Below are 27,471 nucleotides of genomic sequence, written 5' to 3'. Positions count from 1 at the left end.
TTCCTAGGTGAATGGAAAGTAGGGTAACACCAGAGGGGTACAGGGGTTGGCGTCAATGGCAAGGTTGGGGGTCCCCCCCGAAGGGATCGTCCTCCCTGCCCCCCACTGCCCAGCCCCATCTGTGTCCACGCCCCCCACACTGGCCCACCGGCTTCCCGGGCCCTCAGAGGTCAGCGTGTCCGCTCTCCACTCTACTAGCTTGCCGTAAGGATGGGAGATTCGGCAATGGCGGAGTTTGGGGCGGCCGCTCCCTTCCTGCGCAAGTCAGACAAGGAGCGTCTGGAGGCCCAGACCCGGGCCTTCGACATCCGAACTCAAGTCTTCGTGCCCGATGACAAGGAGGAGTTCGTCAAGGCCAAGATCATATCCCGGGACGGGGCCAAGGTCACCGCTGAGACAGAGAACGGCAAGGTGGGTGATGGCAGCCCAAAACGAGCTCACAGTCTAGAGGGGAAGATCTAGAGGGGAAGACAGACATTAATATAAAGAAATTCTACCTATCCACTTCACTTCTCTGTGCCTCAGGTACCTCATCCATAAAACGGGATTAAGACTGTGAGCCTCATGTGGAACATGGACTGTGTCCAGCCTGATTATCTTCTATCGACCCCAGTGCTTACTGCAGTTAAGCACATAGTAAGCACTTAACAGATACCATTTTAAAAAGAAGAGCTTAAAGTCTCAAGGATTACAATACAATATGCCCTGCGTATAGTAAGCGATCAACAAATACCATAAAAATTTTTTTTTAAATAGATATTTATTAGTCAGGGGCAGAATGCTGGCTGAAGGTCAAAGATCAGAAGAATTAGGCTGCAAGGACTTCAGGGTCCCTAGAGGTCAGTGATCCAGCCTCTGAGGGGGTCCCCTGAAAAGCCACCCCCAGGGTCACTGCAGGCATAGAGAGCTGGTATCCAAGGAAGACATGGGACCATTGATAATTTGCTTAGCCCAACTTTTTTTATATTTGTTACGTTAATCCCTGCCCCACACGGGGTTCCCAGTCAGGTAGAAGGGAGAATGGGTATTGAATCCCTATTTTCAATTGAGGAAACAGGTGCAGAGAAGTTAAGTGACTTACCCAAGGTCACACAGCAGGCAAGTGGCCCATCTCTGAGGACGGCTCTGCTTTGCCACTTTCCAGCAGCGTCCGCTGTTGTCAGTGGAGGGAGCCTGCCAGGGAGGAAGAGTGGATAGGGTGAGATGAGGAAGGGTCTCTTGTGATGTCCAGACTGAAACCTCCTCAAGGGCAGGGATCGTGACTTCTAACTCTACTGGACTCTACCATGCACTTACTAATAATAATAATAATAATAATGTTGGTATTTGTTAAGTGCTTACTATGTGCCAAGCACTGTTCTAAGCTCTACAAGGTAATCAGGTTATCGCACGTGGGGCTCACAGTCTTCATCCCCATTTTACAGATGAGGGAACTGAGGCCCAGAGAAGTTAAGTGACTTGCCCAAGGTCACACAGCTGACAAGTGGCGGAGCCGGGATTTGAACTCACGACCTCTGGCTCCGCAGCCCGTGCTTTTTCCACTGAGCCACGCTAACTACTACTACTAATAATAATGATAATAATTGTGGTTTTTGTTAAGTGCTTACTATGTGCCAAGCACTGTACTACGCGCTGGGGTAGATACAAAATCATCAAGTCCCACATGGGGCTCACAGTCTAAGTAGGAGGGAGAACAGGAATTGAATCTCCATTTTGCAGATGAAGGAGCTGAGGCACAGAGAAGTCAAGTGATTTGCTCAAGGTCACACAACAGACAAGTGGCAGAGCCAGGATTAATCAGTCAGCCAGTCGACTGTATTTATTGAACGCTTACTGTGTGCAGAGCACTGTACTAAGAACTTGGGAGAGGCCAATACAGCAATAGACAGACATATTCCCTAGAATCCTGGTCCTCTGGCTCCCGGGCTGGGGCTCTTTCCACTTGGCACAGTGTTTTGCATTGGCACAGGTCTCTGCATCGGGAGGCGGTCAATAAATAGCATTAGTTGATGGGTTGAAGGATACCCCTCCCTCTCTCCCTCCAGACCGTGACTGTCAAAGAAGCTGATGTACACCAGCAGAACCCGCCCAAGTTCGACAAGATCGAAGACATGGCCATGCTGACCTTCTTGCACGAGCCCGCCGTGCTCTACAATCTCAAGGAGCGCTACGCTGCCTGGATGATTTACGTGAGTCATTAGGGGGACCCCTCCCCAACGCCCCCCACCCCAGTTATTATAGATGATCACCCAGCCCAGGGTGGGATATAACACAATTTGCATTATAGCAGCCCATGACAGGGTGTCCAAGAGGTGGACACATCAGAAACGTCTCCAAAGTGTGTCTCTAAATGTCTCTAAAGACCTGAAGGGTCTGAAGAATTATGGGGGGGCTCCCTGTCGGGTGACCAACACTAAGGAAAGGTGGGGAAATCTGAAGGGGTGGAGAGGGGAGGATTAGCTTGGCTCCTACACAATAATCATAATAATAATAACAGTAATAACTGCGACATTTGTTCATTCATTCATTCATTCATTCAATCGCATTTATTGAGCGCTTACTGTGTGCAGAACACTGGACTAAGCACTTGGAAAGTACAAGTTGGCAACATATAGAGAAGCAGCGGGGCTCAGTGGAAAGAGCCCGGGCTTTGGAGTCAGAGGTCATGGGTTCAAATCCCAGCTCCGCCACTTGTCAGCTGTGTGACTTTGGGCAAGTCACTTAACTTCTCTGTGCCTCAGTAACCTCATCTGGAAAATGGGGATTAAGTCTGTGAGCCCCACGTGGGACAACTTGATTACCTTGTCTCTATCCCAGAGCTTAGAACAGTGCTTTGCACATAGTAAGCGCTTAATAAATGCCATTATTATTATTATTATTATTATATAGAGACGGTCCCTACCCAACAGTGGGCTCACAGTCTAGAAGTGTTAAGTGCTTACCTTGTGCAGGGCTCTGTTCAAAGCACTGGGGTAGATACAAAGTAATAATAATAATAATAATAATAATGGCATTTATTAAGCACTTACTATGTGCAAAGGACTGTTCTAAAGGCTGGGGAGGTTACAAGTTGATCAGGTTGTCCCACGGGGGGCTCACAGTCTTCATCCCCATTTTACAGATGAGGTAATAGAGGCGCAGAGAAGTGAAGTGTCCCAAGTCACACAGCTGACAATTGGTGGAGCCGGGGTTTGAACCCGTGACTTCTGACTCCAAAGCCCGGACTCTTTCCACTGAGCCCCGCTGCTTACAGTCCCTGTCCCACATAGGGCTCGCAGTCTTAATCCCCATTTTACAGATGAGGGAGCTGAGGCACAGAGAAATTAAGTGACTTGTCCATGGTCACACAGCAGACAAGTGGTAGAACCGGAAGGAGGGACCCTAGGCCCCACCCCCAGGCTAAGTGGGGTCAGTGACAGTTCCCTGAAGGATCCCCCTCGTTCATTCTCAAGCGCTTAGTACAGTGCTCTGCACACAGTAAGCGCTCAATAAATATGATTGAAAGAATGAATGAATTCTGCTTGTAAATCTGTAGACAATGACCACCTTCAAAGCCTTACTGAAGGCACATCTCCTCCAAGAGGCCATCCCTGACTCATTCTCATTCTCTAGTCTCCCACTCCCTTCCGCTTCGCCCTTGCACCTGGATTTTCTCTCTTTTTTCACCCTCAGCCCCCACAGCACTTGTCCATATCCGTAATTTATTCATTTATATCCCTGACTTTCTCCCCCTCTAGACTGTCAGATCCTCATGGGCAGGGAATGTGTCTACTAACTCTGTTTTATTGTACTCTCCTGAGGGCTTAATACAGTCCTCTGAAACCAGTAAGCTGTCAATAAATAGGATTAATTGGTTGGCTGATTAAGCATGTTTATGTCTGCCCCCTTCCCATTAGAGTGAAAGCTCCTTGTAATAATAAGAATAATAATGGCATTTATTAAGCACTTACTATGTGCAAAGCACTGTTCTAAGCACTGGGGAGGTTACAAGGTAGTCTGTCTCCCCCGTCTAGACTGTGAACCCGCTGTTGGGTAGGGACCGTCTCTATATGTTGCCAACTTGGACTTCCCAAGCGCTTAGTCCAGTGCTCTGCACACAGTAAGCGCTCAATAAATACGATTGAATGAATGAATGAATCAGGTTGTCCCACAGGGGGCTCACAGTCTTAATCCCCATTTTACAGAGGAGGTAACTGAGGCACAGAGAAATTAAGTGACTTGCCCAAAGCCACACAGCTGACAGTTGGCAGAGCTGGGATTTGAACCCATGACCTCTGACTCCCAAGCCCGGGCTCTTTCCACTGAGCCACGCTGCTTCTCATAGGCAGGGATTAGTACAATCCGAGGTATCCAGTGTATGCTCCATAAATACCATTGCTATTACCATCAGCTATTAGAACACTGCTTGACACATAGTAAGTTCCTAACAGATGCTGTAATTATTATAACTATCATTATTATTATTATTAGGGAGGCCAAGAAACGGTGGACGAGGCACAGCTGTGATCCTATCCTCTTCACAGCACTTAACTTGTCTCCTTGTCAATTTCTCCCCTCCTCTGGCCGCTCATGCCCTCTCTCTCTGTATCTCTCGACATCTCTCTCCACCTGCCCGCGTCTCTCCCCATCCCTTGGCTCCAGACCTACTCGGGCCTGTTCTGCGTCACCGTCAATCCCTACAAATGGCTGCCGGTATATAACGCTGAGGTGGTGAATGCCTACAGGGGCAAGAAGAGGAGCGAGGCTCCGCCCCACATTTTTTCCATCTCGGACAACGCTTATCAATACATGCTGACGGGTGAGACTCTCCCCTTCCCCTCCTCCGGCCTGGTGCCTGTGCCAGAAAAAGAGACTTCACCTGCCCCAGAGTCATGGCGGGAGCAGGGGGCTCTTTGGTAATCTGTGCTCTCCTCCTCTCTTCCAGACCGAGAGAATCAGTCTATCCTTATCACGTAAGTCTCTCTCCTCTCCCCCGCACCCCTCCGCTCCTCTACAGCTCTCCCTCAGCTCCCCTTCAGCTTTCCCATAGACCCTCCTTAGCTTTCCCACAGCCTCCCCAGTTCCCTCCCAGCTTTCCCCACAGCTCTCTCACAGCACGCTTTCCGCTCCTCCACAGCTCCCCTTCAGCTCCCCCAGAACTCTCCCCCAGCCCCTCTTTAATTTTCTCACAGTTCCCCCCAAGCTTCCCCCTCAGTTCACCCACAGTCATTCATTCATTCATTCAATCGCATTTATTGAGCGCTTACTGTGTGCAGAGCACTGTACTAAGCTCTTGGGAAGTACAAGTTGGCAACATATAGAGACGATCCCTACCCAACAACGGGCTCACAGTCTAGAAGTGGGTGACAGACAACATAATAAAACATGTGGACAGGAGTCAAGTCCCAGACTCCCCTCAACTCCCCCACAGCCTCTCCTTAGCTTCCTCAAAGCCCCCCCAACAGTTCACCCTCAACTCCCCTCCAACTCCCCACCCCCAGTTCCCTCACAGCTCTCCCGCAGCTCTAACTCGGCTCCCACTTCTAATCCAGTTGAGGGAGGGAAGGGGGCGATGGGCCTAGGAAGAATGGTGGTCCCTCTGAAGGAGCCTGTGAGCACCGAGCCCTGACTGGAGGTGGGTGGAGGGACTCCAATTGGAGGAATGGATAGGTGCTGAGCGCTGACTGGGGATGTGTGGGGGGATGCCAAGTTCCAATTGGCCTCTGGGTCCCCAGCGGAGAATCCGGAGCAGGGAAGACGGTGAACACGAAACGTGTCATCCAGTACTTCGCCAGCATCGCTGCCATCGGAGACCGTGGGAAGAAGGAGGGTGCCAATGCCAACAAGGTGCCCGCGGGAGCAAGGGGCCGAACCTGGGCTACCCACCCCCCCATCCCTCCAAAAACCTCCCGTGGCTCAGGGCCTGTGACTTGGGGGATGGACGATCCCTACCAAGAAAACTGCCCTACAGGGACAGGCTGCAACCAGACCAAGAGAGAACTCGGAGTCCTAACCCACCCTTGGCCCTGCCCCACCCCCAGGTCTCGCCTCAAGGAGCCCCCGGCCACCCTTGCGTCTGGGCTGTCCATTTATTCATTCATTTATTCATTCAATTGTATTTATTGAGCACTTACTGTGTCCAGAGCACTGTAGTAAGCGCTTGGGAGAGTACACTCTAACAATAAGCAGACACTTTCCCTGCCCACAGAGAGTTTACAGTCCAGAGGGGGGAGGCAGACATGAATAGAAACAAATAAATTACAGCTATGTACACAAGTGCTGTGGAGCTGGGAGGGGGGGATGAACAAAGGGAGCAAGTCAGGCCGATGCAGAAGGGAGTGGGAGAAGAGGAAAAGAGGGTTTAGTCAGGGAAGGCCTCTTGGAGGAGGTGGGCCTTCAATAAGGCTTTAGAAGAGTTATTATCCCTCACTGCCCCTTCCCTCGTGGCTGAGCCACGTGAGTCTGGTTCCTGACATGTGTGTGTGTGTTTTTGTGTGTGTTTGTGTGTGTGTACACAACCCCACCCACCCACAGGGGACCCTGGAGGACCAGATCATCCAGGCCAACCCCGCCCTGGAGGCCTTCGGCAACGCCAAGACCGTGCGCAATGACAACTCCTCCCGCTTTGTGAGTTCCCTTCAGTTCCCTCAATCCACCAACCGATGGTATTTATTGAGTGCTTGCTGCGTGCAGAGCACCGTACCAAGCTCTCAAGAGAGTGCAGTATGTTCCCTGCCCACCACGAGCTTACATTCTAGAGCGGGAGACAGGCATTAATATAAATGGATAATTTATGGATGCGAACGTAAGTGCGGTGGGGCTGAGGGTGGGATGGACACCAGATGGCCAAAGGGCACAGATCCCAGTGCATTGACAGTGTGGACTAGAACACGATAGTGCTGAATCTGGGGAGAGGGATTTTCTGGGTGGGCTCCCCTCCTTCCATCTTAGTTAACACCCCGCCCTCCGTCTCCCAGGGGAAATTCATCCGCATCCACTTTGGAGCGACGGGGAAGCTGGCATCCGCCGACATTGAGACCTGTGAGTGACACAGGTGTCTGGCTCAGCCTGAACTCCATCCTGCTTTCCCCCCATCTGCCCTCAGTCCCTCCCAGTGGGGTCTCTCGCTGTCTCTCTGTCTCTGTCTCTCAACTCTCTTTGTCTTTTTTTGGATCTCTCCCAGGCTCTGTGTCTCGGTAATCTTCATCTCTGTCTGGATCTCTCAGTCAATCAGGCGATCGTATTTATAAAGCGCTTACTGTGTGCAGAGTACTGTACTAACCACTTGAAAGAGTACAATATACCAAAGCTGGTAGACATGTTCCCTGCCCACAAAGAATTTGCAGCATAGAGAGAAGTTTAAGTCTCTCACTGTCTCTGTCTCTCAGGCTCTTGTTCTCTCCCTGTCTCTGTTTCTCTCCCTGTCTCCATCTCTCAGCTATCTTTGTCTCTGACTTGATTTCTCACTCTCTCTGTCTCTCAGCCATCTTGATCTCTGGATCTCTCCTTATCTCTGTCTCTCAACTGTCTGCCTCTGCCTGCACCGCTCCTTGTTCCCTGCCTCTCAGCTGTCTCCATCTCTGTTGTGAACTCTCTCTGCCTCCATTTCTCAACCATCTTTGTCTCTGTCTCAATCTTTCCCTATCTCAATTTCTCAACCATCTTTGTTTCTCTCTGGATCTCTCCCTGTCTCTGTCTCTCACCTGTCTTTGTCTCTGTCTGGGCTACTCCCTGCCTTTGTGTGTGTCTGGAACTCTCACTGTCTCTTTCTCTCTCAGCCATCTTCCCCTCCATCTTGATCTCTGTCTCTGTCCTCACCTCTCCGGTTCCACTTCTGCCTCTCGGCGTTTCCGTGTCTTTGTCCCTGTCTCTCACCTTCTCTGCTGTGCCCGCTCCACTCAATCTCCGTGTCTCAGTCTCTCCCGACCTCCATGCCCTCTCCCTAACTCTAACCCCTGACCCCGTCAGATCTCTTAGAGAAGTCGCGCGTTATCTGCCAGCTGAAGTCGGAGAGGAACTACCACATCTTCTACCAGATCATATCCAACAAGAAGCCAGAGCTGCTGGGTGAGTTTGTAAACGGAGCCCCAATTCCTCCAGAAGCTACGCTCCCCTCTCTCCTCACCCCAACTCTGTCCTGTCCCCAAATCACTCAACAACTTTTCTTTCCTCCTCTTTCCCGCCCCACTCTTCCCTTCCCTTCCTCTCCCCTATTTCTCCTTCTCTTTCATCATCTCCCTCTACCTGTTGCTCTCCACTGATTAATTCTTTCTCTTCTCACACTGTTCCTTCTTTCCTTCTCTCCCCTCTATTTTTTTACTCCCTTTTTTCTTATCCTGGACCTGTCCCTTATTCCTACTTTTTCCCTTCCCTGGTCTTTTCCTCTGGCGTCTCCACCTTCACACTCCTCCACCCACTCTTTTCCTCCTTTGTCTTCTCTCAACTCCCACAACCTTCAATTCTAAACCTGTCCCCTCCCTCCCCCATCCTACCTGTTCCCCCATTTCCTTCTGTGTCCCTCTCCCCTTCCCGTGTCTCCCTCATCTCTCTTCCTTTATCTGTGTCTTTCTTTCCCTCATTCCCCCTTTCTCTTCCCTCTCTCCCTCCCCACTTCCTCTCCACCTCTCCTCTCGCTCCGTGTCTCTCTCGTCTTCTCGCCCCGTTCCTTGGCCTCCCTGCCTTTCTGTCCCCGGCTCTTCCCCTCTCCCTTTCCTCCCTTCCGACGCCCCCTCCCACCCTCTTCCCCGCCCGGAACAGATATGCTGCTGATCACCAACAACCCCTACGACTACTCCTTCGTGTCCCAGGGGGAGGTGATCGTGGCCTCCATCGACGACTCTGAGGAGCTCATGGCCACCGATGTGAGTTGGGGGTGGCCCAACCGGAGGTGGGAGAATGAGGGCAGGGAGGAGGCCCTTGAGATCCCATGCATAGGGATCCAGACCAGAAGCATCCGCTGTCTATCCGCCTGTCCGTCTGTAGAGCGCTTTCGACGTGCTGGGCTTCACTCCGGAGGAGAAGGCTGGGGTGTACAAGCTGACAGGAGCCATCATGCATTACGGGAACATGAAGTTCAAACAGAAGCAGCGGGAAGAACAGGCCGAGCCCGACGGGACCGAAGGTAAGGGAGAAGCTGAGGAGGCCTGCAGGCTGCTTACAGTCTTCCCCCCTAGACCCTCCCAGACCTGGGAGTCAGAGGACCTGGATTTTAATCCTGGCTCTGCCACAAGGTCTGCTCTGTGACCTTGAACAAGTCACTTCACTTCTCTGTACCTCAGTTACCTCATCTGCAAAACGTGGATTGAGACCTGGACTGTGTCCAGCTTGACTATCTTGTATCTACCCCAGTGATTAGTCTTCTAGACTATGAGCCCCTTCTAGACTGTGAGCCCACTGTTGGGTAGGGACGGTCTCTATATGTTGCCAACTTGTACTTCCCAAGCGCTTAGTACAGTGCTCTGCACAGAGTAAGCGCTCAATAAATACGATTGATTGATTAGTCCAGTGTCTAGCACAAAGTAAGCGCTGAACAAACACCATAAAAAAACCAGGATCCAGAGGGATGGAAAGAAGAAATAGAGCACTCTTTTCTTCACCCGCTCCTCTCCTCCAGAGGCTGACAAATCGGCCTACCTCATGGGGCTGAATTCGGCCGACCTGCTGAAGGGGCTGTGCCACCCGCGGGTGAAGGTCGGCAATGAGTACGTCACCAAGGGGCAAAGCGTCCAGCAGGTGTATTACTCCATCGGGGCCCTGGCCAAGTCCGTGTATGAGAAGATGTTCAACTGGATGGTGACACGCATCAACGCCACCCTGGAGACCAAGCAGCCGCGTCAGTACTTCATCGGTGTCCTGGACATCGCTGGCTTTGAGATCTTCGATGTGAGTCGGGGCGGCCTGGTCGCCGGAGGCCGGGGGGAGTCGGCCACCGTGGTCCCTCCCCGGGGTCGGACCCTGCCGCTGGGAGTCCCGGGACTCACACCGGGCCCCGAGCGCTGGGCTGGGGACGGGCCCCTTCCAGTGGTCCTGCCCCCGGCCTTGACGGCCCCCTCCCCTCCAGTTCAACAGCTTCGAGCAGCTGTGCATTAACTTCACCAACGAGAAGCTGCAGCAGTTCTTCAACCACCACATGTTCGTGCTGGAGCAGGAGGAGTACAAGAAGGAGGGCATCGAGTGGGAGTTCATTGACTTCGGCATGGACCTGCAGGCCTGCATCGACCTCATCGAGAAGGTGCCCGGCCTCCGCCCCTTCCCTGCAGCCCCCTCCCATCCTAGTGAGGGCCCTTCTTAAAAAGGACAGGTAAAATCTGCCCCGGGAGAAGGAGGAAGACAAGGATCCCTCTCCCTGGACAGAAGCTCCCTGAAATCAGGGGTCACATCTATTAACTCTCTTGTACTCTCCCGTGGGCTTGGAACAGTCCTCGTCCCTGTAGGCTTTCAATAGTTGCTATTGATTAGTCAACTGATTGGTCCCCTGTAGCTAGTCTGGGGAGCAGAAAGGGATCGCCCCAGAAAACCTCAGAGAGGGGGCCTCCTCACATCCGTAAGAGCGCAGCAACACTGCTGACGTTGCATTAATTGATTTATCTATCGATGGTACAGATGAGGACCAGAGATAAGCAACTGAACAAACTGAAAAATCAGATCTTGGCGTAGTCATGTTCATGTTTATGAACACCCACTCAGTGTCAAGCACTGCACTCAGAACTCGGGAAGTTTTGCACTAGGCGCTTGGGAAGTATAAAACAAAAAAGAGATGTGTTCCCTACTCTCAAGGAGTTACAACTTTAGGAGGGGGGATGGGGTCGATAGGATTCAGCCTGAAGAGAAGGCTGAAGGGGAAGCTAATCTCTGCCTTCAATCTTCGGCAAGGTCACCCCCATAAGTGGTTTGGCCAGCTGATTAATTCAGTCAATCAACGAGAGAGGCAGCATGGCCTAGTGGAAACAGCATGGGCCTAGGAGCCGGAGGACCTGGGTTCTAATCCTGACTCTGCTACTTGTCTGCTGTGTGACCTTGGGCACATCACTTAACTTCTTTGTGCCTCAGCAACCTCATCTGTAAAATGGGGATTAAGACTGTGAGTCATGGACTGTGTCCAACCCGACTATCTTGTATCTACCCTAGTGCTCAGTAGAGTCCCTGGTGCATGGTAAATACTTAACAAATGCCATTAAAAAATTCAATCAATGATATTATTGAGCACCAACTGTGTGCAGAACAGTGTACTAAGCGCTTGGAAAAGTAAGATACAACAGAGCTGGTAGACTTGATCCATGTCCACAAGGAACTTACAGTCTTCAGGGGGAGACAGACACTAAAATAGAATAGGGATATGGGAAAAAGTAAAGGAATAATAATACTATCATCACTATTGTTATTATTACTACTACTTATAACAATAATAATAGTAACAGTAGAGTAGCGGTGTTAGTAGGGTAGACTTTCTAGCCTCTCAGGATTGTGATAGAACATTGAAAGGGTTACTCAGCAATGTACACCTATTCAGTATCCCCGGAGGACATGGAAACCTGTCTGCAGTGGGTCCAGGGCTTGGAGGCAGGGGGATGGACTAGTTGACCTCACTGTGATTCTCTGAGCCCTTGGGAGCATAAACAGTGACGTCTCCCTCCGCCTTTTCCCCAGCCCATGGGCATCATGTCCATCCTGGAGGAGGAGTGTATGTTCCCCAAGGCCAGCGACACGACCTTCAAGGCCAAACTGTACGACAACCACCTGGGCAAGTCCAACAACTTCGGGAAGCCACGCAACATCAAGGGGAGGCCGGAGGCCCACTTCTCTCTGGTGCACTACGCGGGCACGGTGGACTATAACATTCTGGGCTGGCTGGAGAAGAACAAGGACCCGCTCAATGAGACCGTGGTGGGCCTCTACCAGAAGTCCTCCCTCAAGCTCATGGCCACGCTATTCTCTTCCTACGCTGCCGCCGACACAGGTTAGGTTGGGGTGGGTGACTCGGGGACATCAGTGTGTCCTGTTGCGGGGGAGGGACCGGAGGTGGGGAGGAAGAAAACTCCAAAGTCAGATTGGGAAGAGGAGAAAGATGAAGGACCGTGGGCCCGAGGGGAGGCGGAGGGAGGAGATGGAGGGAGGGATGGCGGGTGGACGGGGAAGGGTCCCCTCAGAGGAGGGGGCTCCAGCTGCCTCCGGCTCAGTTAAATTTCCTCATTTCTCTACCCAACAGGAGATGGTGGGAAAGGCAAAGGAGGCAAAAAGAAAGGTTCTTCCTTCCAGACGGTGTCGGCCCTGCACCGGGTGAGAGGGGGCTAGGCTCCTGGTGGTCTCCCTGGATCCCCCAACCCTACTTTCTTCCAGGCTGGCTTAACCCGGTCTGACAACGCACATCTTTCAGAGACTTGGAGAGGAAAGGCGGGAACTTAGAGGGAGCTGGGGGATGTGCACGTGATTTGCAAATTAGTGGCCAGGAATTAGATCCTTAGGTGTCGGGCTTAGACGTGCCAACTAACTCTGTTATAGTGTACTCTCCCACGTGCTTAGTACAGTGCTCTGCAAGCAGTAAGCACTCAATACATGCCATCGATTGACTGATTGGAAGAGGGTTGGTCTCTGATCCCCAAGGAGCCTCAAATTCATCCTTCATCTTCTGCCCTTTCACCCCACCCAAGGAGAACCTCAATAAACTCATGGCCAACCTGAAGACAACCCACCCCCACTTTGTGCGCTGTATCATCCCCAATGAGCGGAAGGCCCCTGGTGAGTGGAGGGGAGGCCGGTATGGGGAGGGGACGTGCCCAGAGGCTGGGTCTCACACGGCCTCTGCCCTCTCCGGCCCACAGGGGTGATGGACAACCCGCTGGTCATGCATCAGCTGCGCTGTAACGGGGTCCTGGAGGGCATCCGCATCTGCAGGAAGGGCTTCCCCAACCGTATCCTCTATGGGGACTTCCGCCAGAGGTGGGTATGGGCCCCGCGGGGGAGCTTCATTGGGGTGAGGGCCGGGCGGAGTTGGGGGGTCACTGTCTCCGCTGCTCGCAGGTACCGCATCCTGAACCCGGCGGCCATCCCTGAGGGCCAGTTCATCGACAGCAGGAAGGGGGCAGAGAAGTTGCTGGGCTCCCTGGACATCGACCACAACCAGTACAAGTTTGGCCACACCAAGGTGAGGGGCTGGTGAGGGGGGGTGGCAGGGGAAGCAAGGGACCTTCCCTCCCCTGGCCCCCTCTGGTCTTCCCCAAGCCCTCTCAGCCTGCCCTGCCTCTGCTCAGGCTACGGCCACCCCCTCCCCAACAAATCTTTGGGCCTGATTCTCTGCCCAAGGAAAACTCAAAGTGCAGTGCCCCTTTCTCACCCCCGATGTCCGCTCTCCCCAGGTGTTCTTCAAGGCCGGGCTGCTGGGGCTGCTGGAGGAGATGAGGGACGAGAGGCTGTCTCGCATCATCACCCGAATCCAGGCCCAATGCCGGGGCCAGCTCATGCGCATCGAGTTCAAGAAGATCGTGGAGCGCAGGTGAGTGGGTCCTGGTGCTGCCCAGGGATGGGGAGGACAATGGGAGAGAGGGAGAGAGAGGAGGGACTGGAGAAGGGAGGAAGGAACCGGCCAACACTAGACATTCAGGTGTTCAAATCAGTACCAATGGGAAAGCTATGGTCAGTGGTGGTGGCATTTGTTAAGCACTTACTATGTGCCAGGCACTGTACTAAGCACTGGGGTAGATACAAGCAAATCGGGTTGGACCCAGTCTCTGTCCCACACGGGGCTCACGGTCTTAGTCCTCATTTTACAGATGAGGTAACTGAGGCACAGAGAAGTGAAGTGACTTGTCCAAGGTCACACAGCAGACAAGTGCCAGAGCCAGGTTTAGAACCCAGGTCCTTCTTACTCCCAGGCCCGTGCTCTACCCACTAGACCATGCTGGAGCCTGGAACTGTCATATGTGTTGGGGCATTTAGCCTCATTGGAGTAATCAGATTTGGGATAGGCCTAGGCTTTGGGGCAGTCATGGCTTTTTGAACAGTCAGAGTCACTGGGATAATTATAGCCACTGTAACAGTCGAAAACACTGGGATGAGTTTAGCCAGAGACCTGGAACAGTTTTAAGTTAAACATACGTTTCAGGATAGCAATTGTCACAGGAACAGTTATAGACAGTAGAGAAGTCATAAAAGGATGGCACAATCATTGGCACTGGGAAAGCCCTGGATATTGATGAGGGTTTTTCTCACTCAGGGAAAATGCTCTAGTGATGGATTGGCCTCATTACCCCCCATTAAGTGTTGATGGCAGTCAACGACCGGGCCCCATTTATGGAGGTTTAGAAGCTTTAGGTCTTGAAGCCAAATATCACAGGATATCCTGCCTGTGGTCCTGACTTCCACAGAGTTTTCCAGAATTCTTCCCAAGTTCAGGTCCTGCTGGGGTTGAGTCACATTGGTGGGTGAGAAGGGGCAGGGGGCGAGGGATTTGGGGTGGTTGATGTGCCCGGGAGAGATGGCACCTGCTCATCCTTGCTAACGTCCCCGTCTCAGAGACGCTCTCCTGGTGATTCAGTGGAACATCCGGGCCTTCATGGGGGTCAAGAATTGGCCCTGGATGAAGCTCTACTTCAAGATCAAGCCGCTGCTGAAGAGCGCGGAGACGGAGAAGGAGATGGCCACCATGAAGGAGGAGTTTGGGAGGATCAAAGATGCGCTGGAGAAGTCAGAGGCCCGTCGCAAGGAGCTGGAGGAGAAGATGGTGTCCCTCCTGCAGGAGAAGAATGACCTCCAGCTGCAAGTCCAGGCGGTGAGAAAACCACCCCACCCCCAACCATCATCACCCCACCCGGAAGCACCCTACCTCTTCCTGGGGTCCCTCCCCATTGCTCTGGCCCTGTTACTCCATTGCTGGATCAAACCTCTTTCTCCCTTTCTCCCCACACCGGCCTCCTCTCTCTTTGCTTCAGTTTTCTTCCTTCCCCTTCCATCCTCCTTATCCAGGAGCAAGACAACCTGGCAGACGCGGAGGAGCGCTGCGATCAGCTGATCAAGAACAAGATCCAGCTGGAGGCCAAGGCGAAGGAGCAGACGGAGCGGCTGGAGGACGAGGAGGAGATGAACGCCGAGCTCACGGCCAAGAAGCGCAAGCTGGAAGATGAGTGCTCGGAGCTCAAGAAGGACATTGACGACCTGGAGCTGACGCTGGCCAAGGTGGAGAAGGAGAAACACGCTACGGAGAACAAGGTGAGCAGGGAACTTCCTCCCCCTCCGGGCCCCCGGCTTTTCTCCCCAGCCCCTTTGGGCTCTGCCCCTCAGTCAGCTCCAAGGGACAGGACGGTGGTGGTCCCCATGGACTGAACCTGGAATCTGGATTCCACCTGAGTTTCCCCTCGATCCCACTATGGGCTCGGGGCCCGCTGACCTCTTACCCCATCGGGGCTGGGGCTCTCGTTCGGCAGGTGAAGAACCTGACGGAAGAAATGGCTGGGCTGGACGAGATCATCGCCAAACTGACCAAGGAGAAGAAGGCTCTGCAGGAGGCCCACCAGCAGGCCCTGGATGACCTCCAGGCTGAGGAGGACAAGGTCAACACCCTGGCCAAGTCTAAAATCAAGCTGGAGCAGCAAGTGGACGATGTGAGTGACCTTGGCTCTGTCCCCTACCTTGCCCTGTAATTATGATGATTTTTACTGAGTGTCTGCTGAGTGAGAGCCATTGAATGAAGTGCTTGGGAGAGTTCAAGGGAAGGAAAACATGCATTCCCTGTCTACAGAGAGCTTATGATATAATTAAAATGTTGACATTTATCTGGCATTTACTATGTGCCAAGCTCTGGAGTGGGTAGAAATAAGACAATCAGATCAGACGCTGCCCCTATCTCACACAGGGAACGCAGTCCAAGGGTTTGGAAGGACAGGTGAGGCCCAGAGAAATTTAGTGACTTTCCAAGGTCACATGGCAGGAATAACCTGGGGCTTCTCCCAGTCCTGTACTCTTTCCACTAGGCCACGCTCCCTCCAGTCAGTTATTTCCAGAAAATATCAGCAGGCAAAGACATCACCAATCCTGAATTTCCAAATCTCTTGTTATAGAAAGCTTTCTTAGGCAACTGAACCTCTGGTTTCTCTGGGCTTAAAGACTTAAAGTTTTCAAGAGTTCAGCAGAGTTGGATGCCTAAATCTTGGGGGTCTTCATGGTAGCTACCCACATGTGCGCCCCCAGATCTGCAGGGTCATGGGGGGACCCTCAACAGAGTGAGCCCTTGGTGGAATCTGAGACCCCGCAGGTAGTCGAGGTTCCTAGGGAAGGCTGTTGGGGTGAGGATCTCTGCCCCTCACCCAGCCTGACTCTCTCCCTCTGTCACTCCCGGGCAGCTGGAGGGATCCCTGGAGCAGGAGAAGAAGATCCGGATGGACCTGGAGCGGGCCAAGCGGAAGCTGGAGGGAGACCTGAAGATGACCCAGGAGAGCATCATGGACCTGGAGAACGACAAGCAGCAGCTGGAGGAAAAACTCAAGAAGTAGGAACTTGTGCAGTGGGAGGGAAAAAGAGACAGTCTATTGCGGGTGCCTTCTCCCCTCCCCATCCCCAGAAGTCTGACCCTTCATGGGACCACTGCTGGACAAGGAGATCTCTCCATGATATTGATTTATCAGTGGTATTTATTGAGCGCTTACTCCGTGCAGAGCACTGTACTAAGCGCTTGGGAGAGCACAATGCAGTGGGGTAGGCAAACACATTTCCAGTCCACAACTTATGGAGCTTATGTTCTAGAGATCCAGAGCCTTCCCTGGACCTGAAGAGGGAGAGAACAAGGAGACGTGTCTTCTTTTTCAGGAAGGAGTTTGACATAAACCAGCAGACCAGCAAGATTGAAGATGAGCAGGCTCTAGCCCTGCAGCTGCAGAAGAAGCTGAAGGAAAACCAGGTGCTCCTTTTTCCCCACCGGACCTGGAGGACTGGGAAGCCTAGGGGAGGGGAAGAGAGAGGTCTGTGGAGAGTCCCACAGTGGAATATCAGCCACTGAGCCGGGGGGGGGGGGGGGTTGTGACTGTCCATCTCTGCCCTGGCTACCTCGCAGTCAGCAGGTTGCATTTCATTTCATTGCATTTCTCTGGGCCTCATCTGTCCTTCCAAAGCCTTAGACTGGTGAGCCCTGTGTGAGACAGAAGCAGTGTGTGGTCTGATTATCCTATTTCTACCCACCCCAGAGCTTGGCACATAGTAAATGCCAGATAAATGCCATCATTTTAATTAGATCGTAAGCTCCTTGTGGACAGGGAATGAATGTCTTCCTTCCCTTGCACGCTTCCAAGGACCACTGCATCTTTTTCGAGTGACCTAGAGATCATTTTGGCCCCCAGGAGCATTGAAGAATGAACCCTAGTCCTTGGTGCTCTATAAGTTGATGTTCTAGACCTTTTCTCTTTGCCTCACATGGAGAAGCCAGAGTTTGCTGCGTTTCACTGGTCTAGAATTCCCGGTTCTGGATTGGGATACTAGGTCTAATGGCTGTGAGCCCCTGATGCCTGACGGCCAGAAACTCACAGTCCTGATTTTTTTTTTATGGTATTTGTTAGGCTCTTACTATGTGCCAGGCACTGTACTAAATGCTGGGTTAGATACAAGTTAATCGGGTCGGATGCAGTCCGTGTCCCGCATGGGGTTCACAGACTTAATCCCCATTTTACAGATGAGGTAGGTAACTGAAGCACAGAGACGTGAAATGACTTGCCCAAGGTCACCCAGCAGACAAGTGGCAAAGCGGGATTAGAACCCAGGTCCCTGTGACACCCAAACCCGTGATCTATCTACTAAATTATGCTCCTTCTCCCCGTTTTGACACACTGGGTCTAATGACATTGGGTCTCTGCATTCTAATGGCCTAAAAATCGCAGTCCTGGATCCCTGCATTGAGAAGCAGCATGGTCTAGTTCATTCGATCGTATTTATTGAGTGCTTACTGTGTGAAGAGCACTGTACTAAGCGCTTGTGGAAAAGTACAGTACAGTAAGCGCTTGTCTAGTGGATAAGTACAGGCCTGGGAGAGAGAAGGACCTGGGTTCTAATCCCAGTGACAGCTGCGTGCCCTTGTGGAAGTCACTTAACTTCTCTGGGCCTTGTTATCTCCACCTGTAAAATAAGGATGAAGACTATGAGCTCCATGCGGGCAGGGACTGTGTTCTACCTGATAAGGTTGTATCTACTCAGCCCTTAGTACAGTGCCTGGCACATAGTAAGCGTTTAACAAATACCATTAAAAAAACGGTCTAAAATCACAGTTCTGGATCGAGGCAGGAGGTCTTACGGTTCTGGATCCCGGCACTTTCCCAGGCTCGCATAGAGGAGCTGGAGGAGGAGCTGGAGGCCGAGCGGACGGCGCGGGCCAAGGTGGAGAAGCTGCGCTCGGACCTGTCCCGGGAGCTGGAGGAGATCAGCGAGCGGCTGGAGGAGGCGGGCGGGGCCACCTCGGTGCAGATCGAGATGAACAAGAAGCGGGAGGCCGAGTTCCAGAAGATGCGGCGGGATCTGGAGGAGGCCACGCTGCAGCACGAGGCCACGGCCGCCGCCCTGCGCAAGAAGCACGCCGACAGCGTGGCCGAGCTGGGCGAGCAGATCGACAACCTGCAGCGCGTCAAGCAGAAGCTGGAGAAGGAGAAGAGCGAGTTCAAGCTGGAACTGGACGACGTCACCTCCAACATGGAGCAGATCATCAAGGCCAAGGTGGGATCACTCTCCCTCCTCTCGCTTCCCCACGGTCACCCATCTCCCTCCTCCTTTCTTTCATTCATCCATTCAATCATATTTATTGAGCACTTATTGTGTGCAGAGCACTATACTAAGCGCTTGGGAAAATACAATATAATAATTGCCCACATTCTTTTTCTTTCAATCGTATTTATTGAGTGCTTACTGTGTGCAGAGCACTGTATTAAGCACTTGGGAAGTCCAAGTCGGCAACATATAGAGACGGTCCCCACCCAACGACGGGCTCATGGTCTAGAAGGGGGAGACAGACAACCAAACGAAACACGTGGACGGATGTTCTTTTCCTCCTCGCCTCTTTTTGCACTGCCGCCTGCCTCTGGATTGTAAACTCGTTGTGGGCAGGGAATGTGCCTGTTTACTCTTATATTGTACTCTCCCAAGTGCTTAGTACAGTGCTCTGCACACAGTGAGTGCTCAGTAAATACAGTTGAATGAATTAATCTGACTCTTCATTCCATCCATCTCTTTCCATCCATCTCTGCTATTTTCCTCCATCCATCTTTCAATCCATCAGTCAGAGGTATTTATTAAGCACTTACTGTGTGCAGTACACTGTATTAAGTGCTTGGGAAAATAGAATTATAACAGTTGGTAGACAAGATCGCTGCCCACAAGAAGTTTACAGACTAGAGGATTACATTTCTAAGTATTGTCCAGCCAGCCCAGGATTCTGTCTCCACAGAAACAGGATCCTTGGGGAGTTCTAGTGACGCTTGCCTCCTTGACATCCTTCCTCATTTTTTTGTGTGTTTTTATTTTTATTGGTACTTGCATGTGCAGGCGCTGTACTAAGCACTGGGGTATATAAAAGATAATCAGGTTGGCCGCGGTCCATGTCCTACGCGGGCTCACAATCTTTATCTCCAATTTACAGATGAAGGAACCGAGGCACAGAGAAGTGAAGTGACTTGACCAAGGTCACACAGCAGACAAGTGGCAGAAATGGTTTTAGAGCCCAGGTCCTCCGACTGCCAGGCACTTGCTCTTTCCACTAGGCCATGCTGTTTTCCTTCTCATTTCATTCATTCAGTCGTATTTATTGAGCGCTTACTGTGTGCAGGACACTGTACTAAGTGCTTGTGAAGTACAAGGTGGCAACATATAGAGATGGTCTCTACCCAACAATGGGCTCACAGTCTAGAAGGGGGAGACAGACAACAAAACAAAACAAGTGGACAGGTGTTAAGGCGTCAGAACAAACAGAATTAATGCTAAATGCACATCATTAACAAAATAAATAGGATAGTGAATTCATTCATTCAGTCATATTTATTGAGCTCTTACTGTGTGCAGAGCACTGTAATAAGCGCTTGGGAAGTACAAGTTGGCAACATATAGAGATGGTCCCTACCCAACAATGGGCTCACAGTCTAGAAGGGGGAGACAGACAACAAGACAAAACATGTGGACAGGTGTCAAGTTGACAGAAATAATAATAATAATAATAATAATAATAATAATAATAATAATAATAATAATAATGGCATTTGTTAAGCGCTTACTATGTGCAAAGCACTGTTCTAAGTGCTGAGCACTGTTAGAGGCACAACATTAAAAAAATAAATAGACTAGTAAATATGTACAAGTAAAATAGAGTAATAAATCTGTACAAACATATATACAGGTGCCGTGGGGAGGGGAAGGAGGTAGGGCAGGGGGGATGGGGAGGAGGAGAGGAAAAAGGGGGCTCAGTCTGGGAAGGCCTCTTGGAGGAGGTGAGCTCTCAGTAGGGCTTTGGGATGAAACATCTAACATCCCTGACTTTCCCTCTAGCAACCCATCTTGCCGCTCTCATCTATGAATTTCTCCAAACTCCTCTTGAACCTACCCTGTCTTTCAGCTGACATAACTTTCTGTGGCAGTGACTGTGAAGAAGTTTGGTTTGAGGCGACCCGCTTCAAGCTTCAGGAGGTGCCCCATCACCCTGCGTTGTGGGATTTATCAGTCAGTCAGAAAACAGTGAGTGGTTACTGTGTGCAGAGCACTGTACTGTACCATAAGCACTTGGGAGAGTACAATACAACAATAAACAGACACATTCCATGCCCACAAGCTGAGAATAATAGTTCCATTTTCCCTCCGGCCATGCCCTCCTCAACTTTGAAATCTTTGATCACATCTCTTCTCAGTGAATTTCTTCATTCGTTCATTCATTCATTCAATCGTATTTATTGAGCGCTTACTGTGTGCAGAGCACTGTACTAAGCACTTGGGAAGTACAAGTCAGCAACATGTAGAGACGGTCCCTACCCAACAACGGGCTCACGGTCTAGAAGGGGGAGACAGACGACAAAACAAAACATGTAGACAGGTGTCAAAATCATCAGAACAAATAGAATTAAAGCTATAGTAATCAGATCGGACACAGTCCCTGTCCCACGTGTCAAGTCATCAGAACAAATAGAATTAAAGCTAAATGCACATCATTAACAAAATAAATAGACTAGTAAATAGGACACAGTCCCTGTCCCATGTGTCAAGTCATCAGAACAAATAGAATTAAAGCTAAATGCACATCATTAACAAAATAAATAGACTAGTAAATATGTACAAGTAAAACAAATAGAGTAATAAATCTGTACAAACATATATACAGGTGCTGTGGGGAGGGGAAGGAGGTAGGGCGGGGGGGGATGGGGAGGAGGAGAGTTATGTTACCAACTTGTACTTCCCAAGTGCTTAGTACAGTGCTCTGCACACAGTAAGCGCTCAATAAGTACGATTGATTGATTAATTGAGGAGAGGAAAAAGGGGGCTCTTTCCCAACCAGAGTCATAATTTTCCTGATGGAGCTATGTATAGTAGCTACCCCATCCCCCAATCACCTTGGTGCTTCATCTCCAGTGCCACTTTGTGCTTCTCGAGATGTGACAAGCAAGCAGGAGCCTTCTTTTTACTCTCTCCCCCTCTACCCTCACCATCTCTTCCCTTTTCTGTGTCTCTCTTCTCTCTCCCCACCTCCAACTCCACAGTCCTTTGGTGGCCCCCCTGGCTGTCCCTCACTCCAGCTGTCTCTCTGCCTCCAGGTCAACTTGGAGAAGATGGCTCGGACCCTGGAAGACCAGACCAATGAGTACCGGATAAAGCTGGAGGAGACCCAGCGCTCTCTCAATGACTTTACTACACAGAGGGCCAAGCTGCAGACTGAAAATGGTGCAGTCCCCCTTCCGGGACCCCCCGCTTTTCTTTTTTAATGGCATTTTGTTAAGCGCTTACTATGTGAAAGGCACTGTCCTAAGTATTGGGGTAGACACAGTCCACGTCCCAAATGGGGATCACAGTCTTCATCCTCTTCTTCAGGGGAAGCAGCGTGGCTCAGTGGAAAGAGCCCGGGCTTGGGAGTCAGAGGTCATGAGTTCTAATCTTGGCTCCGCTGCTTGTCAGCTGTGTGACTTTGGGCAAGTCACTTCACTTCTTTGTGCCTCAGTTACCTTTTATTTGTAAAATGGGGATGAAGATTGTGAGCCCCACGTGGGACAACCTGATCACATTGTAACCTCCCCAGTGCTTAGAACAGTGCCTTGCACATAGTAAGATCTTAACAAATGCCATTATTATTATTATTATTATTATTATTATTATTATTATTATCCCCATTTTACAGATGAGGTAACAGGCACAGAGGAGGTAAGTGCTTGCACGAGGACACACGGCAGACAAATGGCAAAGCCGGGATTAGAAAAAGCCCAGGTCCTCTGACTCATAGGCCTGTGCTCTTTTCACTAAATCTTTTGTCACGAGTCCCCTCCCCCAAACCTGCTCTTGCCCTAGGGGGAGAGAACATTAGAGAAGCAGTGTGACTCAGTGGAAAGAGCATGGACTTTGGAGTCAGAGGTCATGGGTTCAAATCCCAGCTCCGCCAGTTGTCAGCTGTGTGACTTTGGGCAAGTCACTTCACTTCTCTGGGCCCCAGTTCCCTCATCTGGAAAATGAGGATTAAGACTGTGAGCCCGCCGTGGGACAACCTCATCACTTTGTAACCTCTCCAGCCCTTAGAACAGTGCTTTGCACATAGTAAGCGCTTAATAAATGCCATCATTATTTATTAGTATTATGGTGGGGTACCAGCCATCTACTGGCCTGGAGCCAATCAGGAGGTGCTCCGATGTGGGGTGACTGGTTGACCCGAAAGAGTCACCTCCCATCTCCTGCCTGCTGTAAGGGATCCAGACTTTCCCAATCACAGAAAGCCAGGAGTGATAGGTTGTCCTGGCTGGGATTCCCCGGGCTAAGTCACACAGCTGACAGCTGGTGGAGCCGGGATTTGAACCCATGACCTCTGACTCCAAAGCCTGTGCTCTTTCCACTGAGCCACTTGTAGACAGTAAGCTCCTTGTGGGCAACTACCAACTATTTTATTGTACTTTCCCTAGCACTTAGTACAGCGCTCTGCACACTGTAAGCGCTCAATAAATACCATTAGTATTTCTAGACTGTGAGCCCATTGTTGGGTAGGGACCATCTCTATATGTTGCCAACTTGTACTTCCCAAGCGCTTAGTCCAGTGCTCTGCACACAGTAAGCGCTCAGTAAATATGATTGAATGAATGAATGAATGAATGAATGGGCCTAGCCTGTAGGGAATCCAATGGGCCTAGACTGTAGGGAATTCAATGGGCCTCCTGGTCCTCCCTGCTCTTACCCAGGTGAACTATCCCGCCAACTGGAGGAGAAGGAGGCCCTGATCTCCCAGCTGACCCGGGGCAAGCTGTCCTACACTCAGCAGATGGAAGACCTCAAGAGACAACTGGAGGAGGAGGCCAAGGTGAGGTTGAGGCCTCACCAGCTCGGAAGGGAACCTTGGAAAAGTGAAGGCGGCGTCTGAGGGGATGTGATTGGAGCCTGGAGGGTGGAGGCAGAACCTGGGGACTGTGGGTGAAGCCTGGAGAGCTGGAGGTGCTGAAGGTGAAGCCTGAAAGATTGTGGGAGAAGTCTGGAAGGCTGGAGGAGGGCCATGGGAGTGAAGCTGTCCATGGAGACTGAGTCTGGTACCTTGCGCTTTTTTCAACCCCATCCACCCGGCAGGCGAAGAACGCTCTGGCCCACGCGCTGCAGTCCGCCCGGCACGACTGTGACCTGCTGCGGGAGCAGTATGAGGAGGAGACGGAGGCCAAGGCCGAGCTGCAGCGCGTCCTGTCCAAAGCCAACTCTGAGGTGGCCCAGTGGAGGACCAAGTACGAGACGGACGCCATCCAGAGGACCGAGGAGCTGGAGGAGGCCAAGTGAGTCCTGAGTACCTCCTCCTCCTCCTCCTCTTCCTTCTCCTCCTCTCCCTCCTTCTCCTCCCTGTTCAGCCGGGGTCCCAGGCCCGAAGCTCTTGGGGAAGTGGAGAGAGTGGGGCCCTCTGGAGAGATGCTCTGTGGGGGAAGACCAGATTACTCCAGCCTCAGAGTTGGCAGGAAGAAAGGGCTGGGGTCGCCCTGAGATGAGGCATCGGGACCCAGGATGGGAACCAGAGGGAGCGGGGGACCCCCACACTGTAACTGCATTACCCAGGACCCTGACCCCCATTATCCTCCAACCCCTACCCCAGCTGGCCCTGGACCACTTCCTGTGACAGACAAGCTTTTGGCCCAGATTATACCTGATACTCACGTATAAGACGAGCAAAAAGCTTGTTGGTCAGAGGAGCCACCATCGACCCAGGTAAGTGTCTTGGGGAGGAGTTGGGTCTGGAAACCATTCCTGGCGAGTGACAGTGTTAGATGGTCCTTATCCTGATTCTGAATCCCTCCAAAGAGGATTTGGAGGATCTTCAGCCAAGAATCCATCTGAACTGGGATTCTGGATCATTTTGGCTCTGGATTACTCTACGGGTCCGCAGTGCCTGTCTTCCACCACACTATGAGGCGTTCTGGATTGCTTTAGAAAAAGATGTAGGTCACTCTCCAGCCCCCTTAAGAGGCCCCCCACTGACCTCTCAGTTCCACTCCTCTCCTCTGGGCAGGAAGAAGCTGGCGCAGAGGCTGCAGGACGCGGAAGAGGCCGTGGAGGCCGTGAACGCCAAGTGCTCATCGCTGGAGAAGACCAAACACCGGCTGCAGAACGAGATCGAGGACCTGATGGTGGACGTGGAACGGTCTAACGCTGCCGCCGCTGCCCTCGACAAAAAGCAGAGGAACTTCGACAAGGTGCGGGGCACAGGGACCAGGAAACCCTGGCCCGAGGGAAAGCAGGAGGAGGGTGGATCTGGAGAGGAGGGAAATCTGGAGAGGAGGGGATTCTGGAGATGGGGCGGGAGGAAAGACTGGGAGAGAAGCCACGATGGGTGAAGAAGAACCAGGGGAGAATGAAGGAATCGGAGAAAGATTCCACCAGAGAGGGGAGCCAGGAAGGGTATGGGAGGCGGAAAGGGGGAAAAGTGACAGTTGGGAGGGGTGAGCCTGTAGAGGGACTGGGAATGGGGTGCAGAGGGGTCCCGGACAGATGTAGATCCCAGAGAACAGGAGGGTGAGCCCACCTTCCCCTCCCCAGATCCTGGCGGAGTGGAAGCAGAAGTTTGAGGAGTCTCAGTCGGAACTGGAGGCCTCCCAGAAGGAGGCACGCTCCCTCAGCACGGAGCTCTTCAAGCTGAAGAACGCCTACGAGGAGTCGCTGGAGCATCTGGAGACCTTCAAGAGGGAGAACAAGAATCTCCAGGGTGAGCTGGGGGTGGGACCCCCGCTGGGGCAGAAATCTGGAGATGAGAAAATGGGGAGTTTGGAGAAGGAGGAGGGAAGCTGAAGGCCCCTTGGGATCTGGGACCCCATCCCTGATGCTCCCTCTCACCTTGCCCCCACTCAGAGGAGATCTCGGACCTGACGGAGCAGCTGGGAGAGGGAGGCAAGAATGCCCACGAGCTGGAGAAAGTCCGCAAGCAGCTGGAGGTGGAGAAGATGGAGCTGCAGTCGGCGCTGGAGGAGGCCGAGGTGAGACCTCCTAGAGCCTCCGGCTCCGGCTCTGCCCACGCTGACTCCGTCACTGCCTCCCCTGGGTTATGAAAGTGCATCTTACCTTTGGACTCCAGCTCTTTCCTCCCCCTGGGTCATGGCCACCTGGAACTAGAAATGGGGAAGTGTAGATCTTTTCCTTTTCCTTTTTTGGTCCCCCAAGTCTCCCTGGGTCTTCCATGTCCCCCTGGGTCGTCTATGATTCCCTGTGTCCTTCACATCTCCTTATATCTTCCGTGACTCGCCTACATTTTCCTGGATCCTCCATGTTTTCCTTTTCCAGTCCCCTCTCTCCTCCTTCCTGGTCTCCAGCCCATATTTTTTACTTCTATCTCCCCCCAACTGGAGCCCCCTGAGTCCCCCTTTTCCCCGCTCAAGCCCAACTGTGCCTCCCTGCCCCCCCAGGCTTCCCTGGAGCACGAGGAAGGGAAGATCCTCCGGGCCCAGCTGGAGTTCAACCAGATCAAGGCGGAGATCGAGCGGAAGCTGGCGGAGAAGGACGAGGAGATGGAGCAGGCCAAGCGCAACCACCTGCGGGTGGTGGAGTCCCTGCAGACCTCCCTGGAGGCCGAGACCCGCAGCCGCAACGAGGCCCTGCGGGTGAAGAAGAAGATGGAGGGCGATCTCAATGAGATGGAGATCCAGCTGAGCCAGGCCAACAGGACGTCAGCTGAGGCCCAGAAGCATCTAAAGATTGCTCAGGCCCAGCTCAAGGTAGCAGATCCTAATCCAGCAGGAGGGAGGGACATTCACCGGTCCACCCACCCACCCATCCATTCACCCCCACTCTCATCCACCCACCCACCCATCCCAGCACTTAGAACACTGACTGGAAGGCATATAGTAATTAAGAATAATAAGAATAATAATAATTTTGGTATTTGTTAAGCGCTTACTATGTGCAAAGCACTGTTCTAAGCACTGGGGTTGGGTCCCATGTGGGGCTCACAGTCTTAATCCCCATTTTACCAATGAGGGAACTGAGGCACAGAGAAGTGAAGTGACTTGCCCAAAGTCACACAGCTGACAAGCGGCAGAGCTGGGATTAGAACCCGCGACCTCTGACTTCTAAGCCCGTGCTCTTTCCACTGAGCCACGCTGCTTCTCTAGCCACGCTGCTTCTCTAATTGCTTAATTTGTAATTGCTTAACAAATGCCATAATTATTATTAATTATTATTCATCCACCCAACCACTCACCTATCCAACTACCCATCTATCCATTCACCCGACAACTCACCCATCCATCAACTCATCCATCCATCCATCCATCCCATCTGTCAGTCAATCATACTTTTAAGCATTTACTGTGTATGGAGCCCTGCACTAAGCGCTTGGAAGAATGCAATAGTCAATATACCCAGTCCCTGCCCTTAAGAATTTTACAATTTCATGCAGGAGGCCATAGCACCTGTCCTCCATCAGCCCCTGCTAAAACCAGGATGGGAAGCCCGGGCTCAGATCCAGGTCAGGATTCGAGCTGTGCCCTGGGACTGTCTCCCCTCCAGGACACGCAGATCCAGCTGGACGACGCGGTGCGTGCCAACGACGACCTGAAGGAGAACATCGCCATCGCGGAGCGACGCAACACCCTGCTGCAGGCGGAGCTGGAGGAGCTGCGGGCGGTGGTGGAGCAGACGGAGAGGGCCCGGAAGCTGGCGGAGCAGGAGCTGATCGAGACCAGCGAACGCGTCCAACTGCTCCACTCCCAGGTGAGGACCGGCCCCGAGACGTGGGCCCAAAGCTGTGCTTCGCCGGCACCTTCCATGATTGGCGCAGAATCTGCGGCCACTGGTGGGTCAGAGGGAGGCCCGGCAGAGACCTAACACCCTCTTCCC

At 52.1% G+C, this 27,471-nt stretch overlaps 1 protein-coding gene across 1 annotated transcript in view; it reads left to right on the top strand.

The window, feature by feature from the left end:
• Positions 1-198: 198 nt before the first annotated feature.
• MYH6 (myosin heavy chain 6) overlaps positions 199-27,471 on the top strand; it is a 32,385-nt gene continuing 5,112 nt past the window's right edge. The window contains exons 1-32 of the mRNA XM_038740952.1: positions 199-411; positions 2,046-2,189; positions 4,642-4,798; positions 4,925-4,952; positions 5,715-5,826; positions 6,514-6,606; positions 6,957-7,020; positions 7,948-8,046; positions 8,737-8,840; positions 8,962-9,100; positions 9,593-9,861; positions 10,040-10,210; positions 11,626-11,935; positions 12,185-12,255; positions 12,627-12,714; positions 12,798-12,915; positions 12,997-13,120; positions 13,332-13,468; positions 14,488-14,743; positions 14,938-15,180; positions 15,396-15,572; positions 16,311-16,456; positions 16,774-16,864; positions 18,271-18,660; positions 21,732-21,858; positions 23,352-23,470; positions 23,731-23,927; positions 24,653-24,836; positions 25,180-25,345; positions 25,489-25,613; positions 26,040-26,348; positions 27,142-27,345. Of these exons, the coding sequence (XP_038596880.1) occupies positions 211-411; positions 2,046-2,189; positions 4,642-4,798; positions 4,925-4,952; positions 5,715-5,826; positions 6,514-6,606; positions 6,957-7,020; positions 7,948-8,046; positions 8,737-8,840; positions 8,962-9,100; positions 9,593-9,861; positions 10,040-10,210; positions 11,626-11,935; positions 12,185-12,255; positions 12,627-12,714; positions 12,798-12,915; positions 12,997-13,120; positions 13,332-13,468; positions 14,488-14,743; positions 14,938-15,180; positions 15,396-15,572; positions 16,311-16,456; positions 16,774-16,864; positions 18,271-18,660; positions 21,732-21,858; positions 23,352-23,470; positions 23,731-23,927; positions 24,653-24,836; positions 25,180-25,345; positions 25,489-25,613; positions 26,040-26,348; positions 27,142-27,345 (5,163 nt within the window). The 5' untranslated portion in view covers positions 199-210. The remainder of the gene's footprint in view (positions 412-2,045; positions 2,190-4,641; positions 4,799-4,924; positions 4,953-5,714; positions 5,827-6,513; positions 6,607-6,956; positions 7,021-7,947; positions 8,047-8,736; positions 8,841-8,961; positions 9,101-9,592; positions 9,862-10,039; positions 10,211-11,625; positions 11,936-12,184; positions 12,256-12,626; positions 12,715-12,797; positions 12,916-12,996; positions 13,121-13,331; positions 13,469-14,487; positions 14,744-14,937; positions 15,181-15,395; positions 15,573-16,310; positions 16,457-16,773; positions 16,865-18,270; positions 18,661-21,731; positions 21,859-23,351; positions 23,471-23,730; positions 23,928-24,652; positions 24,837-25,179; positions 25,346-25,488; positions 25,614-26,039; positions 26,349-27,141; positions 27,346-27,471) is intronic.

This window comes from Tachyglossus aculeatus, assembly GCF_015852505.1.
Source record: "Tachyglossus aculeatus isolate mTacAcu1 chromosome 12 unlocalized genomic scaffold, mTacAcu1.pri SUPER_6_unloc_1, whole genome shotgun sequence".
In the NCBI taxonomy this organism is placed as follows: Eukaryota; Metazoa; Chordata; class Mammalia; order Monotremata; family Tachyglossidae; genus Tachyglossus; species Tachyglossus aculeatus.
This window is presented reverse-complemented; position numbering and strand designations above follow the sequence as displayed.